This window comes from Denticeps clupeoides, chromosome 1, assembly GCF_900700375.1.
Source record: "Denticeps clupeoides chromosome 1, fDenClu1.1, whole genome shotgun sequence".
In the NCBI taxonomy this organism is placed as follows: domain Eukaryota; kingdom Metazoa; phylum Chordata; class Actinopteri; order Clupeiformes; family Denticipitidae; genus Denticeps; species Denticeps clupeoides.
In genome coordinates, this window is record NC_041707.1 from 2,871,041 (window position 1) to 2,890,599 (window position 19,559).

Consider the following 19,559-nt stretch of genomic DNA (forward strand, 5'->3'; position numbering starts at 1 on the left):
GATGGTTGTGCTGTTCTGCAGTGTTTCACACTGCAGTGACAATCACGTCACTTTCACTTTTCAAAATAAATTGCATTGATCAACAATGCTGGAAAGATGATTAATAAAGTGGAATTAAAAAAAAAGAAATAAATGTCTAGTCCTATGCTCCATTCACATAGCCTGCATCAAAATAGTAATTTTGCACAAATTTACCAATAATTCCTAGCATCACAAAATAAAAATGAAAGGATTTCTCATCCAAACTGATAAATACTGTATTCTGTATCAATTTACCTCTGACAAAAGCAATAAACCTCATTTATTGTGCATTTTGGTTTTAAAATAAAGAAGAAAGACACAAGTGAAGCATAAAAAAAGAGTCCAGTTTAATTTCCAGTCCTGTGATCAGGATGCATAATTTCAGTCATCATCTAGTCACATGACCAGTCAATACTGAGCAGAACCCTGGACCACATCCACACAGGACCTGCAGCCGTCCAAAGCTTCTTCTCCGTAACACTATGAGAGACACCGTGAAGCAGCAACATCAGCGCAAAATAAAATCCGAATTCCATGCTGAAGATCTGCCATCACCATGAACCCAGGCCCTACCTGGAGACCAGCCCAGCGTGTGTGGGCACTCCAACTTCACCTCAAAGCATAAAGAACTTTATATAAATGTGACAATTCATGATCATCATGTGGTAGGGCTGTCAGGAGAGGACGTTGTGGTGGTCTGGGGGGCGGTCAGTAGTGCTGCTGGGATCTGCATTCACACTCAGTGTCTGCGGTGCCGGAGTGTCTGTCCATTGACCGACGTGGGTCCAGTACTCCTTAGACACGAGTCTGTCCATAAGCCCTGCCCTCACGGTGTCTGGAGGACAGATGGTGTTATGGAAGGCATGGTATGAAACCCTGAAAGAGAGAAACAGCTCAGTCTTTCCTATGATTTTTTTTTTTTGTGCCGTTTGTGTGTGTTCTGTGTACAATGGCAAGAAAAAGTATGTGAACCCTTTTCATGGTTTTCTGCATTAATGCACAAAATACACAACAAAACAAATATTATATACCTAAAATAATGCATTCCAACCAGATCTCAACCCTGGAAATAAAAGTCCAGATTGCCTTTTTATTGTCCCTGATCATTGTATCCCTGAGGGACAGGTGAGAGTGTTGCCTGCAGAGCTGCTACCGCCCAGGACGAATCTTGTCCCATTCGTCCCGGCAGAACTGCTTTAGCTCTGTCATTCTTTGGAATGTGTCCCGTGTCTCTTCCAGTCTGTCCATTTCATCTGTATTGTGTATTTGTTTTCGGAAGCCATTCTTGTACATTAAGCTGTTTTGCACATTTTTTATTTCTATTTCTATTATATTTTAAACTTTGTCATTACGTGGACATTAAGTGGACCGAAGGAGGAATTCTCATTTCTACTGTACAGTCACGGAAAAAAATAAACCAGTCTCTAATTTCAAAGGCAGGTTTAAACAGCGAACAATCCAAAAAAATACATTTATAAATTCAATTTGATACCTTTGTAAAACGGTGTTTGTTTTTTTTTGTCATCACAGAGGTCAGACATTTCTTGTAGTTGCCACAAGGTGGGATTTTGTCATTTTCAATGTACTGGCTCATCCGTCTCATCTGACCACATCATTTTCAGCCAGTCCTCCTCTGAACCATTTAGATGTTCGGTGGTGACCCTGTACATGTGCTTTCTTGAGCTGGAGGACCTTGCAGTCCTTGTATTACCAACTGTTTTGCTGGTGAATGGGGTCCCAGCTGCCTTGAGATCATTGTCAAGTTCCTCCAAATTAGTTCTGGCCTGGTTCTCATTTTCACCGTTCTCATTTTCATTGAAACTCCACGAGGCGAGATCTTGCGTGGAGCTCCAGACTGAGGGATATTGGCAGTTACTTTGTGGTTCTTCTTCTATTTTTGCATAATCACTTTGACTTGTCACCTTCTCACCCAGCTGCTTGCCGATGGTCTTGTAGCCCATTCCAGCCGTGTGTAGGTCCACAATCTTGTCCCTGACATCAGGGGTAAGCTCTTTGACCATGGTGCAAAGTTCAGAATCTGGATAGATTGGTTGGTTCTATGAACCAGTGTCTTTTATACAGGTACAGGTAAGTTGAGAAGCGCTCAATGTCACCTCTTTGCCTGGGACACAGAAATCTTGCTCATTGATAAAAATACTTATTTCATTCATGAAAATGCTAACTCATTTATAACCATTTTGAAATGTATGTTTCTGAATATTTTTTGTTATTAGAACAATAATAAAAAATATCCAGTTCAAAAATACCCATATCAATGTGCAAATACACCTACCATTGAAATTATAGACCGATCACTTATTTCTTAGTTCACAAACTTTTCAAATAATTTTTAAATGTTTATATTCACAATTGTGAACTGCGTTTTATGTCATCTGATCGACCGGACGGGAGTTACAGGATATAAAAATGCGATGAAATGAGAGGAAATAACGTCTCGTTTTAGTCAACAGAAATTACGAGTATAGTTTTTATCTTGTAAACATATTTTGTCTCGTTTTTATTTGTCAACAATAATACGTGATATAGTTTGCTGTAGTTATCGTCACATGACCAGCATTTTACGTCTCATCTTCATCTCGTCAAAACGGTCCGTTGACAAAGTAAATATTTCACCATAAATGACGTTGACTAAGAGCAGCGTCCAGAAGGCTTAGTGAGGCGATGAAGAATCCTAGGGATTCAGCTAATGACGTATGGCACATGCTAACACAACTGTTGGTGAATCTAAGACACGTCCTCCCATGAACTCCATTCTTGTCTAGAGTTGTACAACTTAAGGGAACGTTTGGTTGAGGTTGTTGCTGCCGAAGGACCAGGGTTCAGGTTTACATGTATTTAATAAAAATCATTATTTGTGTGTTATTAGTTGAAACAGACTGTGTTTTTTTTATTGTTGTGATCTGATCTTCCTCTATGACCAATTTCAGCAGAATTCCACAGAACTCCGAAGGGTTCACATACTGTATGTGTGTCCATACCTGGGAAGCAGCGCCAGCACCGTGGTCAGAACGCACACGCAGTAGTAGAGCGGCTGGGACATGGCGTGTGTCTCGACGCCCAGCGGGTCGGTGGGCGAATTGCAGGTGACACACAGCACGCTGAAGAGCAGCGAGAAGCCGTAATAAAACGCGGCGCTGCCCAGCAGCACGGCACCGTGCAGCCACGTCTGCGCGCGCAGGAAAAGGAAGAACGGTCATGTGTGGGACAGACTGACAGACAACGGGCCCCCGGTGAGTTCTGACTGGCTCACCAGTGTTCGGCTCTCGATGACCTGGTGCAACAGGATGATGAGGAGGGCGGAGCTATTGATGGGCGATCCAAACGAAAAGATGCTGACGTCAGAGCCGGCGAACGCCTGATAAACGCACAAACACGCGAAGATCAGGGACCAGAATGCACCGGTGTGTCCAGCCCCGCCAGAAATAGACGGTTACTCACAAGGTACGGGACGAAGAAACAGACCAGGCTCTGGTAGAAGGAGTCCAGCAGCGTCAACCAGAAGGTGGTGCGGCAGTAGGCCTGTTGTACACACGCACACACACCGGTACAGAGCGGTCGCCATTTACTCAAAGCGAGTTCAAAAGAGTCACGTCACACCTCGGAATTCTGTCCAGATGCGTAGAGCTGTGGCACGCCGAGTAGGGCGTCGGCCGAGACGTCCTTGTCCAAGATGCCGTAGAGGAGGGGTGGGGCTGAGGTGAAGAGCAGGTTAAAGAAGATCAGGGCCCAGGAGTTGGTCATTACGCTGCCTGAAAATCCGCAGAAGAACTGGTACCAGAACAACAGGTTCACGTACATCTGGGGATGAGGGGATGAGAGAAAGAGAGAGAGAGAGAGCGAGAGAGAGAGAGATCATGGTTGACGTTCTGTCAGGTAAAATGGGTGCAGATTCTGTCTGGCCGGCCGTGGCTGAAGATGAAGTGTGACACGCTCACCACGTTCTTGTAGAAGAAGTAGAGGATCATGTTGGCCAGACGGGTGTAGCACCAGTGGCCGTGAACCAACAGCAGCTTCCGCAGGTGTTTGAACCTGGAGACGGCAAAATCGCTGGACATCACAGCCTGAGAGAGAAACCACGACAAAACTTGTCCAATCAGAATCCACAAGGAATAGTCCAAGAAGTGTAAGTGTGTGTGTGTGTGTGTGTGTGTACCTGCATGCCTTCCTGTCCTGAGATACCGATGCCCACGTCTGCCACCTGGATCATGCTGACATCATTTGCTCCATCACCTGGGAGACACAAACTCTTTTAATGAAGCATTTACACGAAGCGTTCTCCAACAAAACCACAGTCCACACACACTGACCTACGGCCAGGGTCGTGACCCCGAGTGTGTCCCGGACGAGTCGTACCACCTGGCTCTTCTGCAGGGGGGTAGAGCGGCAGCAGATGACCGAACGGCAGTGCTGGGTGAGCTGCAGAAACGCCCCCTGAAGCTCCGCCCCCAGAGCCCAGTCCAGCGTCCGCCCATCAATCACCAGGGTGAATCCGGACACGCCCCCTCCACCCACAGACGCGGCCTGCGACTCCTCCCACCGGTGGATTTCTTCAGAGAGCCGAGAGAACAGCGCCTCACACGCATCCTACACAGACAGAAAAATACTTCATCTCCTTATCCCTTCCTTCCCACTTTCCTCAGGTCAGAGGTCAGAGGTCATCACCTTGCTCTCGCAGTTGGCAGTCAGAAGCTGGTCTGAGGGGCGGAGCAGGCGGCAGGCGTAGGCGATGTTCACCGCGGTTTCCTGTTTGTCTCCGGTCAGCACCCACATTCGGATCCCCGCCCTCTGCAGGGCCTCAATGGTCTCTGGGACGTCGTCCTGCAGCCGGTCAACTATGCCGGTCGCTCCTGAGTGAAAGGAGGGGAGGAGTCGTGAAAACATCCTCCTCCGCACACGCATCTTTAAGGGTGGAGCAGTCACCTAGCAGCGTTAGGTTGGTCTCTAGCCTCTGGGCGGAGTCCAAAAGAAGCTCCTCCCTATTCTCAATGCTGGTTTCAGCAAGAACATGCTTCTTAAGCCACGCCTCATACTCCGCCTCCTCCAGAACCTATGAAACGGAAGACAGCTCAATGACCAGAGAGTGTGTGTGTTTGTGTGTTTGTGTGTGTGTGTTCTATTACTGATTCGTTACCCTCTTGGCTACACACAGCGTCCGCAGCCCCTCCCTGGCGTAGTCGTCCAGGTGCCTCTGCGTCTGTTCTCTGATGAAGGCCTGGTGCTCTTCCTCCTCATCGGCAGCTGACAGCACAGATACACACCACATTTACATTTACAGCATTTACTAGACGCCCTTATCCAGAGCGAATTACAATCAGTAGTTATAGGGACAGTCCCCCCCTGGAGACACTCAGGGTTAAGTGTCTTGCTCAGGGACACGATGGTAGTAAGTGGGGTTTGAACCCGGGTCTTCTGGTTCATAGGCGAGTGTGTTACCCGCTAGGCTACCACATAAGTCCCTGTGGGAGTTTGTAAAGAGTGTCACGCTGACGAACTCACACTCACCCGCGTCGTCTCGGCTCAGCTCCATGACGACGCTGTCGGCGCCCTTGGTGAAGACGACCACCCGTCCGGTGACGGGGTGTCGGACCACCACGGACATGCGCTTGCGGTCGGAGTGGAACGGCAGCAAGTGAAGGAGCGGCACGGTGAGAGGGGCGGAGCCTGGCAGCGCCACCACCAGATGCTCCGCCGAGCGCGCCTGCAGGGTGTAGCCGTACGCCCGCGCCGCCTGGACCAGCGCCGCCTCGTCCGGGCTCTCCGACTCGTAAAACAGCTCTTCGCCGCAATCGTCATCGTCGCATTCCTCCCAAAGCCCCGCCCCCTCGGCCGACGGTGCCGGAAATGACGAGGGGGCGGGGCTTTGGGCGGGAGCCGGTGTGTCGGGGTGCAGGCTGGAAGGGGCATGTGGGAAACGCGGGAGGCTGAACTTCTGCAGCAGCAGCTTCATGTCCTCGAGAGAACGCTGGGGAGTCCGCGGGACAGGAACCTGGGACACACACACACACACACGTCATCAATGCGCCACACACACGTTCGAAGAGGCGGACTGAAGTGGGGCTGTACCACATGCTGGGACTTGGTGGGGGACGACACGACCACAGTGTTGCACACGGCCAGGGCCAGGAAAAAGTCCAGGATGTAGGAGAGTTCGGCGGCGGCGGCGCCCTCAGGCCGCGGCAGCTCCTGCAGCTTCAGCTGCAGCAGAGGGTCCGGGGCCACCATGCACTCCTGCACGCGCCAGACGAAGAGAAGGGCTGCGTTTGAAATGTTTTCGGCGTGCGTTTAAGGCGGCCCGTCACCCACCATGGTCCGGCTGAAGGCGCCGTGCGCGTGCGCGGGCTCCTGCGACGCCGTGTCCGACTGCGAGGCGAGCGTGTGCAGAGAGACGGAGCTGCGGTTGCAGCTGAGGGATCGGCAGCTCAGGGACTTCCTGCTGCAGCGAGAGCGGAGCGTGTGCGGCCGGGAGTGTGTGTCCTGCTCCTCATACTGCTCCAGCCATTGCGCTGCGCGTAAAAGGCAGTGATTGGCATTACATACACATCGCCATGACAACACAATCCCACAATCAACCATCTGTAAAGCGTTATGACCGTTGTCGTGGTGAGGGTACTCCACTCCGGCGATGGTGCATCGTCGGAACAGCATGCAGTTCTCGGTCAGCGTTCCAGTTTTGTCGGAGAACAAATACTGGATCTGGCCGAGGTCCTCGGTGATGTTCAGGGCCCTGCACTGCACCCCCGAAGCGGTCTGCTCACTGTACAGATCCACGTCGCTCTGGATGAAGTAGATCTGGCCCAGCTTTACAATCTCAATAGACACGTAGAGGGAGATCGGGATCAACACCTGCACCAGAGGAGACACATCAGAACCTGTTCAGCAAACAGGGCTGAAAGGGGCATGGATCAAGTAGCTGTGTGTGTGTGTGCGTGTGTGTGTGTGTGTGTGTTACCTGCAGTACGATAATCATCGTCCAGAACATGTAGAATCCAGCCAGCAGGGGAGGGGGGTCACCAGGAATTAGAAAGAAGGGGTTCTTTAAACTGTTTAGCCAGAGACCATGGCCTAGGGAGAAGAAGACAAAAAAAGAAATCAAAGAGCAACATACAACCAAACTACAACCCACATATAACCACAAACACAAGGAAACTACAACCTGCAGATAACCGCAAACCAACCAACACAAAACTACAACCCACATAATGTATAACCACAAACACAAGGAAACTACAACCAGCAAATAAACGCCAACCAACAAACACAAGCAAACCACCAACCACCCAACACAAGCAAACTACAACCTGTAGATAACCTCAAACCAACAAACACAACAAAACTACAACCTGCAGTAACCACCAACCAACAAACACAAGCAAACTACAACCTGCAGATAACCGCAAACCAACCAACACAAAACTACAACCCACATAATGTATAACCACAAACACAAGGAAACTACAACCAGCAAATAAACGCCAACCAACAAACACAAGCAAACCACAACCAACAAACACAAGCAAACTACAACCTGAAGATATCCGCAAACCAACCAACCACCAACCACCCAACACAAGCAAACTACAACCTGTAGATAACCTCAAACCAACAAACACAACAAAACTACAACCTGCAGTAACCACCAACCAACAAACACAAGCAAACTACAACCTGCAGATAACCGCAAACCAACCAACACAAAACTACAACCCACATAATGTATAACCACAAACACAAGGAAACTACAACCAGCAAATAAACGCCAACCAACAAACACAAGCAAACCACCAACCAACAAACACAAGCAAACTACAACCTGAAGATAACCGCAAACCAACCAACCACCAACCACCCAACACAAGCAAACTACAACCTGTAGATAACCTCAAACCAACAAACACAACAAAACTACAACCTGCAGTAACCACCAACCAACAAACACAAGCAAACTACAACCTGCAGATAACCGCAAACCAACCAACACAAAACTACAACCCACATAATGTATAACCACAAACACAAGGAAACTACAACCAGCAAATAAACGCCAACCAACAAACACAAGCAAACCACCAACCAACAAACACAAGCAAACTACAACCTGCAGTAACCGCAAACCAACCAACAAACACAAGCAAACTACAACCTGCAGATAACCGCAAACCAACCAACACAAGCAAACTACAACCAGCAGATAACTGCAAACCCACCAACACAAAACTACAACCCACATAATGTATAACCACAAACACAAGGAAACTACAACCAGCAAATAAACGCCAACCAACAAACACAAGCAAACCACCAACCAACAAACACAAGCAAACTACAACCTGAAGATAACCGCAAACCAACCAACCGCCAACCACCCAACACAAGCAAACTACAACCTGTAGATAACCTCAAACCAACAAACACAACAAAACTACAACCTGCAGTAACCACCAACCAACAAACACAAGCAAACTACAACCTGTAGATAACCTCAAACTAACAAACACAACAAAACTACAACCTGCAGTAACCGCAAACCAACCAACACAAGCAAACTACAACCCACATATAACCGCAAACACAAGCAAACTACAACCCGCAGATAACCGCCAACCAACAAACACAAGCAAACTACAACCTGCAGTAACCGCAAACCAACTAACACAATAAAACTACAACCTGGTGGTAATTTTGTATTTTTCTTGTGCTATTTTCTGCATACATGTCTGCACTGAAGGAGTTGCTTTTAATCTCATTGTACATGTGCATAGTGACAATAAAAGCCATTCTATTCTATTCTAACCATAAACCAACCTACACAACCAACCTACAACCTGCACATAATCGCAAACCAACACATCACACAGACCAAATACGTCGGATCTACAACATGACTGGAGCTGGAGACATCACAGTATCTCTGTTCCAATTTTCTAAATGAGAGAAGGTGCTTGTGTAAAAGAGTGTGAACTGACCCACAGCAGCAGTAAAGCACAGCAGCAGCAGCAGCGCGACACTCCACAGCACGTCTGTGTTCAGGCGTCTCTCCAGTTTGCTGCGTTTGTAACGTGGCCCGCTGTTATTTTGCATCGCCTTTGTCTCATGACCTGAGAAAGAGAAACACACACATGACCTTCATGAGCTTCTAAGGCTCTCCAGGAGGAAAAAATGCTAAACGGGTGTGAAATCTTACCAGCATAGACCACAAAGCCGACCACCATCTCGGTGTTCCTCACTGTGCACGTTCTTAGGAGCAGGTTCTCAATGTGCAGTCCTACGCGAGCTTTACTGGGGTGTTCCCTAACACACACACACACACATATAACTGTCAAGGTACAAGGCCTGATTAAACCCCCCCTGACTGGTCCTGAACTGAGATTAAACCCCTCCCCCCCATTACGGGTCCTGATCTGACATGAAACCCCCCGTTACAGATCCTGAATTGAGATTAAACCCCCCCGTTAGGGGTCCTGAATTGATATGAAACCCCCCCGTTACGGGTCCTGAAATGATATGAAACCCCCCGTTACGGGTCCTGAACCGAGATGAAACCCCCCGTTACGGATCCTGAACTGTTTTGTCTCATAATCAGGATGGACAACAGCTCATACAGAACTAAGATTAGGGTTATTACTCACATGTAACCCCTGAAGCACTGCAGTTCATTGTTTGGGTTCTCACACTCAATACGACTGCTGAAGGTCTCTGGGCTGAAGTCCAGTCCCTAAAAACACCACACACACACCACACACTTAGAAGCAGACAAATAAACGTGTTGTGGTTCCTGTACAGTCCGGTCTACAAATATTGGGAGATTGCCAAAAATCTTTTTGGCTCCATAAATCACCACAGTGGGTTTGAAACTTCAGATGTCCACCTTTAATTTGAGGGTAATCGCACCCAAATCAGGTGAATGCTGTATGTTTTACAACGGTTTGTATGTCCCTCCCACCTTTTAAGGGACCGAATTTAATGGGACAAATTAACGATCATAAATCAAAACTTTACATTTTTAACACCTGAAGTCTGGATGCATAGACATCACCGCTGGGTTACATCCCTTGTGACGTTCTGCCAGGTCTCTACTGCAACGTTCTTCAGATCCTGCCTGGTCTTGGGACATTTTCCCATCAGTTTTGTCTTCAGCAAGTGAAATTCAAACTCAATCAGATCCAGGTCAGGTACTTTACTTGGCCGTTGCATAATATTGCACTTCTTTGCCTTAGAACTCTTTTGTTGCAGAATGCTTCAGGTCATCGTCCACCTGCACGGTGAAGCATCGTCTAATGATTCTGAGGCCTTTGGGGGAATATAAGCAGATAATATTTCCTGAAACCACCACGCGTCACTGAAGAGGTGCGACGTTTCAGACCATGAGAAGTTCTTGTCCCTCTCCATACTCTTCCTCCATACTCCTTTGTCTCATCTGTTTTGGAGGCTCACCAATGGTATCCATCTTGTGGTGAACCCTCTGGTGAAGTCTTCTCTTGGTTGTTGAGTTTGACACACACACACACACACACTTTCCTCCCGGATCTGGACAACTTGTGAATGGCTTTTTTCTTCACAAATGAAGGAATTCTTCAGCCATCTACCACAGTTGCTCTCCTTGGTCTTCCAGGCCTGGTGCGATCTCTCTTTTTTTAAGAATGTTCCAGGCAGTTGCTTCGGCCACACCTAATGCTATTGTTTTTATTTTTCAGCCTAATGATTGCTCGCTTCACTGACGCTGACGGAGCTTTGGATCTCATATTGAGTTGTCAGCAACAGATTCGTAATGCAAACATCAGACTTTTTTTTCCCACTCCTGGTAAATGTCCCATTTGGTCCCTTAAGGGTGCTTTCACACCACGGAAAAAAAAAACTCTCTCTCTGCTGATTGGTCAGATGCATCTCTGCAGGAACTACAAAAGTGAATCCAGGAAGCAGATCTGCTGTTGTGGCTGTGTTTGCGTGAAATTGGAGGGACGAGAGGGAAGAAAATGTACGCGGGGTGGATGTTGCCATGGCAATTTTATGTCATATCACATGAATTTAGTGCTTTAGGCAAAACATATATTTTGAAAACATAACACAGTTACTCAGTCGTCGAAGGCGCATAACAAGACTTTACTTTACTTTACTTGGCAAGTAAAGTATCCAAAGTGACTTACAAGAGGACACCAGCAGTTCTCATTCGGGTTCTATAGATTTTGAGTTACAAAACTATGAGCCCTGATAAGGCCCAACTTGTCAGGAATACAACATGCTGGGGAATTGTTAGGTGCTAGATGAGTTTTTGTGTGTGTGGTGTGTTAGTGTTGGACTCGTCTGAAATACTTTTTGAACAAGTGGGTTTTCAGCTGCTTCTTAAAGGTGGTGGTAGTCTCGGCTAGTCGAATGGAGCAGGACAAGTTGTCCCACCAGCCAGGGACAACGAAGGAGAACAGAGTCGACTGGGACCGGAGACCCCGTGAAGAGGGAATGTTGCGTAGATCTGAGAGGGCATGCAGGAGTGAAACCAGCTAGTAGTGTGTTGGTGTAAGAGGGAGAACTTCCAAGGATTTAAACTCGATGCGAGCAGCTACCGGGAGCCGGTAGGGAGAGGTGAGAAGAGGCGGGACGTGGGTGTGTTTGGGCTGGTTGAAGATAAGACGCGCTGCCATGTTTTGGACCTCTGATCTGGAGGGGTTCCGGCCAGGAGAGAGTTACAATAGTCCAGTTTAGAGATGACCGTTGCCTGGAGCTGCGCATTAACACAGGAGGTGGTGGGGGGGAAACGACATTTACCCATAATTCACTCTTCTCCAATCACGTGACAGCGTTCGGCCCTGTTTCGGTTCTGTATGCGTTCTCCCCAGACGGACCGCACCAGAGTTTCGCGATTTGATTTGAATCGAGACCGCCGCTTTTTGTCCCGCCCGACTCGCCTGCCGCTGCAGGTCCCGCACCACGCGCCGGAGCTTCAGGTTGGATTCTCCGTCCAGGTTGGCCGTCTCGATGTGGCAGACTCCGCCCGGGTCCGAGGAGTGCAGCAGAACCATGTCGGCCGGAATGATGTCGTTACAGTAGAGACGTACCAGATCCCCAACACACACCTCCGCCCAGCGCCGCTCCACGTACCGCCGCTGCTTCCTAACGCACACACACACACACACACACACACACACAATAAAAGGAGAGCAAAGTTCAAAAACGATAAAATATCAAGCAGACGCAGTTTTAAAGGGTGACTAATCGTTAATCTCTAACTGGCCGCGCCCTAACACACACTGAGCCGTGCCGCTGTAGCTGCTGCAGGGTGGAGTGGATCCCGCTCTGGATGGTGAGTGTGTGTGTGTGTGTGTGTGTGTGTGTGTGTGGGGGTTCACCTGTCATACACCCCACACTTGAGTCTGTTCACCTCCCGGTCAGTCCTCCACCTGCGGTGGTCCTCCCACGCGTCCTTCGCCGCGGTGACGCCCAGCACCAGCACCACGGGCAGGACGGATGCCTCGGGCTGGAAGGCGTTGACGGCGGGAACGAAGTTGAGGGCGACGATGAGCAGGAAGTAGACGTTGGCCCAGCGGTGCAGCTGTTCGAACAGGTTCTTGGGGAGGAAGGAGAGGAACGTGTACCTGCTGGTGCAGATTTTATTCCCGCTGTAGGTCCGGCGCAGCTCAGAACGTTCTTCATCCTCCATCAGAGGACTCACCACCCTCCGCTTGCTCCTCTCCTGACTCCTCCAGAGTTCACCAGCGGCCATGATCTAACGTGTGTGTATATGTGTGTGTGTGTGTGTGTGTGTGTGTGTGTGTGTTCAATCAGTCACTCCCTTTCATACACACGGACCTCCACCCTGGTCCCTGCCACATATGAACCCTCATCACAGCTGCTATTCACTGGTCTATTTGTTCTCTGTATGAGCATAGTTACTACTCATAAACAGGTCAAAGGTCAACTCTGAGCGTTTATAGCTCCATTCTGGGAAGAACCTTGCTTCTGATAACTGGTGAGGAACTGAAACCAGCCTTAGGTTTAACTTTACCTGGACAGAGAGAGAGAGAGAGGGAGAGAGAGGGAGGGAGAGACTGACCCACAGTAGACGGAGGTGCTGGTGTTGTTGACGCGCTGGTCGTAGCGGTAGCGCCGGTAATCCTCCAGCGCGTCCTTCACCGCGATGACAAACAAAACGACGGCCAGCGGGATCATGGTGATCTCCTTCTGAAACGCCTCCACCACCGGCACCCAGTTCAGCAGCACCAGGAACAGGAAGTAGAGGTTCGCCACCCTGAGCATCAGGCACAGCAGCAGCATGAGGAGCATCCTGGGAACACCAGATCTTCACATCTTCCAGCCTGAGAGACGTCCTTACCGGTGGAACTGCTCGAACAGGTTCTTGGGGATGAAGCTGAGCAGGCTGTACTTGGTGGTCCTGATGCCGTTGCCCTGGTAATTCCTGGAACTCCCGTGCTGTGATTGGCCGGGGGCGTGGCGCGGCGTCACGCTCCTCCTCTTCCCTGAGAGGCGCCGACCGCCAGGGTCTGGAGAGTCCGGGGGATCCAGGGACCTTTTGGTGCTGAGGGTGGAGGCGGGAGAGTACCAGCCCCTCCCGCCGTCCCCAGGGAGCAGCCGCTGCAGCCGGTGACGTATCCAGTGGAGACGTTCCATTGGTCTGATTACTGCCAGGCTAACCAATCAGAAGACAGAGGTCATCAGGGGGAATGTCACACACCTGACTTGTACCTGTTAAACACACACACACACAGGCAAAAATTAATACTCGACTTAAAAAATATACCAAAACAAGAGCAGCCGTGCCTATAAAATACTCTTATTATATGCAAAATATTAAATTGATAAGAATTCAGACACATGCAGCGGGAAGTGGCCCCGTAATCAGAAGGTCGCCGGTTCAAATCCCAAACCTCCAAGGTGCCACTGAAGTCCCCTTGATGGAGGTACCGTCCCCACACACTGCTCCCTGGGCGCCTGTCATGGCCGCCCACTGCTCACCAAGGGTGATGGTTTGGGGCAGTGGTGGCCTAGCGGTTAAGGAAGCGGCCCCGTAATAAGAAGGTTGCCGGTTCGAATCCCGATCTGTCTCCACACACTGCTCCCCGGGCGCCTGTCATGGCTGCCCACTGCTCACCAAGGGTGACGGTTAAATACAGAGGACACATTTTGTTGTGTCAACGTGTGCTGTGCTGCAGTGTTTCACAATGACAATAACTTCACAAAAAATCCACATATTCATTTAATAATCAATTAAACCGCTCCTTCTCCTCATCACCACCACCATATCTTCTTATGAAAGCTGAACTTTTTATTGCAAACTTCCCCTTCTCGCTTGGATTTGTGGAAGTGATCCGGTGTTAAAAAACCAACACTACAGTGTGTGTGTGTGTGTGTGTGTGTGTGTGTGTGTGAGGAAGTCCACCACGCACCATCTAGTGCAATATAAAGGGAATTAGTCAAAATGTCAACCAATTATGGTTCATTACAATACACCAGTAAAACCATTCAGCACTGCGTAACACCGATTATCCAGCTCTTGTAGGATCTTCCTGGTCTGCAGGGGTCCAAGGCAGGACATATTCTCTGATCCAACAGAAGATCTACTGAAGCTGAATCACCTACCCAAACCACACAGTATTCCCTGATGGAAACCCTGCAGAAATGGTCAAGGACATTCTGAGGAACATTCGTCCAAGTTCTCCAGATCTCAACTGACCATCTGTGGGACGTGCTGGAAAAAAAACAGTCTGATCCATGCTTGTGCCAGATACCAGAGCAGATACCTTCAGAGGTCCAGTGGAGCTCATGCATGAACACGGTGGGGCTGCTCCTGCTCAGTATTAGGTGTCTCAGGAGGAAGGTTCAGAACCAGAACCTTCGTGTTCCTCGTTTAAAGTTGAAGACAATCATCTCTCGCTGTCTCTTACACACACACACACACACACACACACGTGATCTTTATAACGCACCGGTGTGAAATGCCCCAAGCTGCGGTGAGATTGTTGCACAATCAGTGTGGGAGAAAAGGTGAAAGTGAAGTGACTGTCATGGTGAAACACTGCGGAACGTGTCCCTTGGTGACTAGCTAAGCAACAGGAAGATACACACAGATGTCCCAGTCAGTCCAGACACACACACACACACACACACACACACACACAATTTCTCTCAGTCACATGTCTCACATGATTGGCTTAGTCTGAATTCTTCCAGGAAAAAAGAAACGGAGTAAAACCTGTGAGAAGAACGGGTTCTAGTGTAAAAATGCATCTGATAAATTCAGATTTTTATTTCAGAACACACACACACACACACACACACACACACACACACACAGTGAAAAAAGTCTAAAAGCCAGACCGGTTAAAATGAACGCGGCGTTCCCTCCTGTTCGTCGGGAGCTGGAACCCGGAAACACAGACCCTCAGTTGCCACAACAGGACGCGGATCCCCGGAGAGCCGACTCACCTCCTCCACCTCCACCACCAGCGCCATCATCACCATCTTCATCCCCGTCCGGCCGAGTCCCGACCGCCGGGGATGCGCAGATCTGCTGAAAAAACGGGCCCTTCCGCGCAACTCTCTCTCTCTCTCTCTCTCTCTCTCTCTCTCTCCCTCCCTCCCTCTCTCTCTCTCTCTCTCTCTCTCTCTCCCCCCCCACCAGTCACGTGGACCAAGTTCGTTTAAACTTCTTCACATTGTAATGATATTCACATTGTTATGGCTGCACCGCGTTTAATCCGCGGCAGCCGGAACAGACGTGGGCAGGACGTGGCCTAACGTAGCACCAACGTCACCAATACTATCGATCACGCATAATAATAATAAATAATAATAACAGTCACCATCAGAATCTTTCACGCTCTTATTTTGAAGGCCCGGCGCGGCTCGCGTCACGTGACTCGCCGCCGCCGGTCAGCTGACCCGCGGCTCGCTGCGGGCCGGCGTGGTGAAGATGGTGCGGGGGCTGGAGAAGGTTCCCCTGGAGCGCTGCGCCGGGGTGAGGGACGCGGCACTTTGTCACTTCGTCCGCTTGCTTTTCGTTTAGCGCGTTTAGTCCTTTGTTTGCGGTAAAAAAAAAAAAAAAAAAAACGACCTTAGTTCCTTACCTCCTCCAGACCTTATTGGAGTGTTCTGCAAGATGCAAAATGCGAAGAGGCTCATGTTAACTTAAAGGTCTCCTATTATGAAAATTGTCACGTTGTGAGATGATTGAACATTAATACGAGTTTCCTGTAGTGGCTAGAAATGGTTATAGGTGTAAAGTGTGTTTTAGTCATTCTGCTTCACTGTTCGGAGAACACCAGGTTAGACGGTCGGTCATGGAATTTGTCCCCTTATGACGTCATAAGGGGAAAGGTTACCTCCCGTTTCTCATGCTTTTTCCGTCCAAAGAATTTCCCTAAAACATCTCTACCAACCGTCATGGCTTCCAAACATGTGAAGCATTGCAGTGAAGCAGTGTTCGGTGATTGGATGTGAAAATGAGCACAAATGTATTTTATTTTATTTATTTATTTATTTTTTAGTTCTGTCACGCGAGACTCTGGAGATTTTCTGGAAAAATGCTGACATGACTTCCTGTCTGTACCAAACAGTGTGGTTGGTGAACGGTGTTGATGACGTAATTTCCGCAAATGTCCCCTCAACTCCTATTGGCCGCTCTCCTCCTCGTCCCGCCTCCCTCCTCCTCATTAGCATTTAAAGCTACAGACACTGAAATGGTGCGTCCTGGGAAATCTCACTGTGGGACTGGATCAAAGTGGCTGTAAAAAAAAAAAAAAAGTATTAGGGGACCTTTAAGTATTTTGTGCATTAAGAGTTAAGTGAGCGCCATGTGAGCAGGAGAAGTAACGCTTCTCCCCTCAGACTCCTCCTCTCCTCCTTTTCTACCACTAGGTCTCCTGGGGGAGGAGGACATCTTTTCATCTGATTTGCCATGTAATGTCCAGTCTTGACCTTTTCCTCGTGTCTAGTTTTTGCACAGGGTGGTGGATGGGGTTTGTGGGCGGAGCTTTCCAGAGAGGACAGACTATGCTGATTTGTGGAGCCTGGTGGAATGGTTGGAGCTGATTGAGACGCTTTCATCCCTCTTCAGAACTATTGTGGGCAAGAAGTGTTCAGATGCGGAGGTGTGTGACTGAGACGGAGTGTCTGTCTGTTGATGTTGGTGGCTCTGTGTGTAAATTATGTGTGTGTGTGTGTGTGTGTGTGTGTAGGTCCAGGAGCTGCTCTCTGACCTTAAGCCCCCTCATGTGGAGTGTGTGCTGCACTGCGTGAGGAGTCGAGAGGAAGAGATCCGACTGGCGCTGGTGGAGCGAACAAACGGCATCTCCACCAGCCAGCTGAAGGACTTCAACTGGGAGCTTAAGGTACACACACACACACACACACTACACACTCCATACCATAGTGGGCGGTTGTCATGCATCTTGCTTCGGGCCAGATGCTGATTCTGATTGGACTGTTCAGATCTGAACTCTGACCCCGTGGCATGATTCCGTAGCTGTGGCAACATAGTATCACATGATTTAACACCACTGGGGCAGCAGCTGCCCACTGCTCACCAAGGGTGATGGTTAAATGCAGAGGACACATTTTTTCACTTTGTGCACCGTGTGCTGACAATCACTTCGCTTCATAATGTTCTTTGTTGTGTGTGTGTGTGTGTGTGTGTGTAGCTGGCACTGTCCAGTGATAAGCTGGCCTCTCTACACACTCCTCTGCTGAACCTCACCCTGAACGTGAAGGAGAACGGAACACCGCGACCCGTTACCATAGAGATGAACCAGGACGAGCTGCATACGCTCACCAGTGCAATGGAAGCAGCCAACAAGGTCTCACACACACACACACACACACACACAGGGTGCTCTATAAGGAGTAGTGCGTAGGTCATTTACATTTTACATTTACAGCATTTATCAGACGTCCTTATCCAGAGCGACTTACAATCAGTAGTGACAGGGACAGTCCCCCGCTGGAGACACTCAAGAGTTAAGTGTCCTGCTCAGGGACACCATGGTAGTAAGTGGGATTTGAACCTGGGTCTTCTGGTTCATAGGTTAGTGTGTTACCCACTAGGCTACTGCCACCCTACGCTCGTGGGTGTTCACTAACGAAATATAACCCGCATGTTGTTGCGGGTGGTGGGCGTGGCCATGTTTGTGACGTCCGCTGACACGCCCTGCGTGCACGGGGGGGGGTCAGGATTTTAGAGAGCGGCGGGGGGTGGACGCTGTGTAGTACCCATAATCCCATATAAATTATTGCACGTCCTCACACGCGCCGACCGTTCTTCTGTTGTCACAGGTGCTGCTGCAGCTGAAGTGAGACAGATGGACGTGGCCGAGTCCCACGATGACCGCATGATGCCATTATTGTGGAATGACAGTGGAGACATGTCTCAAGAAAAGTCTCTGTGCAACACACACAGACACACACACACTGCTGACTGCATATTCAAACAACACGTCAGCTGCATCACTTGTGTCCTTGGTACGTGAGGTTCTGTCATTGCACCGCTGATTTCCGTAAATAAATAAAAGTCTTCATGTCAATAATTGTGATTTTTTTTTTTTTTTTGGTTTGTTTCATATCCGTTATCTCCACACAATCCGATACGGCTGCCCCAGTAACGGGGGATGTAGGAGAACCTGGGCAGGTGGAGAAGTTCAGTAATGGCTGATGTGCTCATGTTGTGCTCAGCCGTGTACAGCATGCAGTATACGAATGTAATAGGAATATTATTTTAATAACCACACATCACACCGCAGCTACAGACGCCACACACCAATTCACGTTTATGGCATTTACCTGACGGGACAGTCCCCCCCTCAGGGACAGACATGCAGGGTTAGGTAATTCCTGAACCGCCAAGGTGCCACTGAGGTCCCCTTGACGAAGGTACCGTCCCCACACACTGCTCCCCGGGCGCCTGTCATGGCTGCCCACTGCTCACCAAGGGTGATGGTTAAATACAGAGGACAAATTTCACACTGTCACCATGTGCTGTGCTGCAGTGTTTCACAATGACAATCACTTCACATTCACTTGCGTGTCCTGCTTAGAGGACACGATGGTAGTAGGTGGGATTTGAACCTGGGTCTTCTGGTTTATAGGCACTGATATTCTGGGTCACCAGCAACCATTGTGCACATATATTAATAAAGTATCAGTGCGTGGCAGAGAGACAGACCGGTGGACAGGGAGCATGCAGGAGAGACAGATGGACAGGTAGCACACAGGAGAGACAGGTAGACAGGGAGCACACAGGAGAGACAGACAGGGAGCATGCAGGAGAGACAGACGGACAGGTAGAACACAGGAGAGACAGACAGGTAGTCAGGGAGGACAGACATACAGGAGAGACAGACAGGTAGACAGGGAGCATGCAGGAGAGACAGATGGACAGGCAGCACACAGGAGAGACAGACAGATAGACAGGGAGGACAGACATACAGGAGAGGTAGACAGGCAGCACACAGGAGAGACAGGTAGACAGGGAGCACACAGGAGAGACAGACAGGTAGACAGGCAGCACACAGGAGAGA

General features: G+C 49.2%; 2 protein-coding genes across 8 annotated transcripts; one reads left to right on the plus strand and one right to left on the minus strand.

Moving 5' to 3' along the window:
- Positions 1–344: 344 nt before the first annotated feature.
- Positions 345–15,610, minus strand: LOC114798022 (probable phospholipid-transporting ATPase VD). Of its 7 annotated transcripts, XR_003751023.1 has the most exons (24): positions 15,475–15,610; positions 13,364–13,734; positions 13,085–13,279; positions 11,940–12,144; positions 9,669–9,754; positions 9,224–9,330; positions 9,006–9,137; positions 6,992–7,104; positions 6,633–6,885; positions 6,346–6,545; positions 6,106–6,270; positions 5,539–6,028; positions 5,174–5,280; positions 4,963–5,089; positions 4,705–4,889; positions 4,350–4,626; positions 4,196–4,272; positions 3,978–4,103; positions 3,640–3,840; positions 3,481–3,561; positions 3,293–3,397; positions 3,021–3,208; positions 595–897; positions 345–501 (listed from the first exon to the last, which is right to left on the minus strand). XR_003751023.1 is itself a non-coding variant. In XM_028993413.1 (23 exons), the coding sequence occupies exons 2-23, from the start codon at positions 13,657–13,659 to the stop codon at positions 696–698; spliced, it is 3,912 nt and encodes a 1,303-aa protein (XP_028849246.1). In that variant the 5' UTR covers positions 13,660–13,734; positions 15,475–15,610; the 3' UTR covers positions 345–695. The 7 variants fall into 7 exon arrangements, 6 of the variants coding, with proteins under 6 accessions (XP_028849246.1, XP_028849214.1, XP_028849233.1 ...); XM_028993413.1 differs by having other exon boundaries at positions 345–897; positions 5,545–6,028; XM_028993381.1 differs by having other exon boundaries at positions 345–897.
- Positions 15,611–15,908: 298 nt separating this feature from the next.
- commd8 (COMM domain containing 8) lies at positions 15,909–18,566 on the plus strand. Its single transcript, XM_028981733.1, has 5 exons — positions 15,909–16,006; positions 16,983–17,138; positions 17,226–17,378; positions 17,688–17,843; positions 18,319–18,566. The coding sequence occupies exons 1-5, from the start codon at positions 15,962–15,964 to the stop codon at positions 18,337–18,339; spliced, it is 531 nt and encodes a 176-aa protein (XP_028837566.1). The 5' UTR covers positions 15,909–15,961; the 3' UTR covers positions 18,340–18,566.
- The last annotated feature ends 993 nt before the right edge of the window (positions 18,567–19,559 follow it).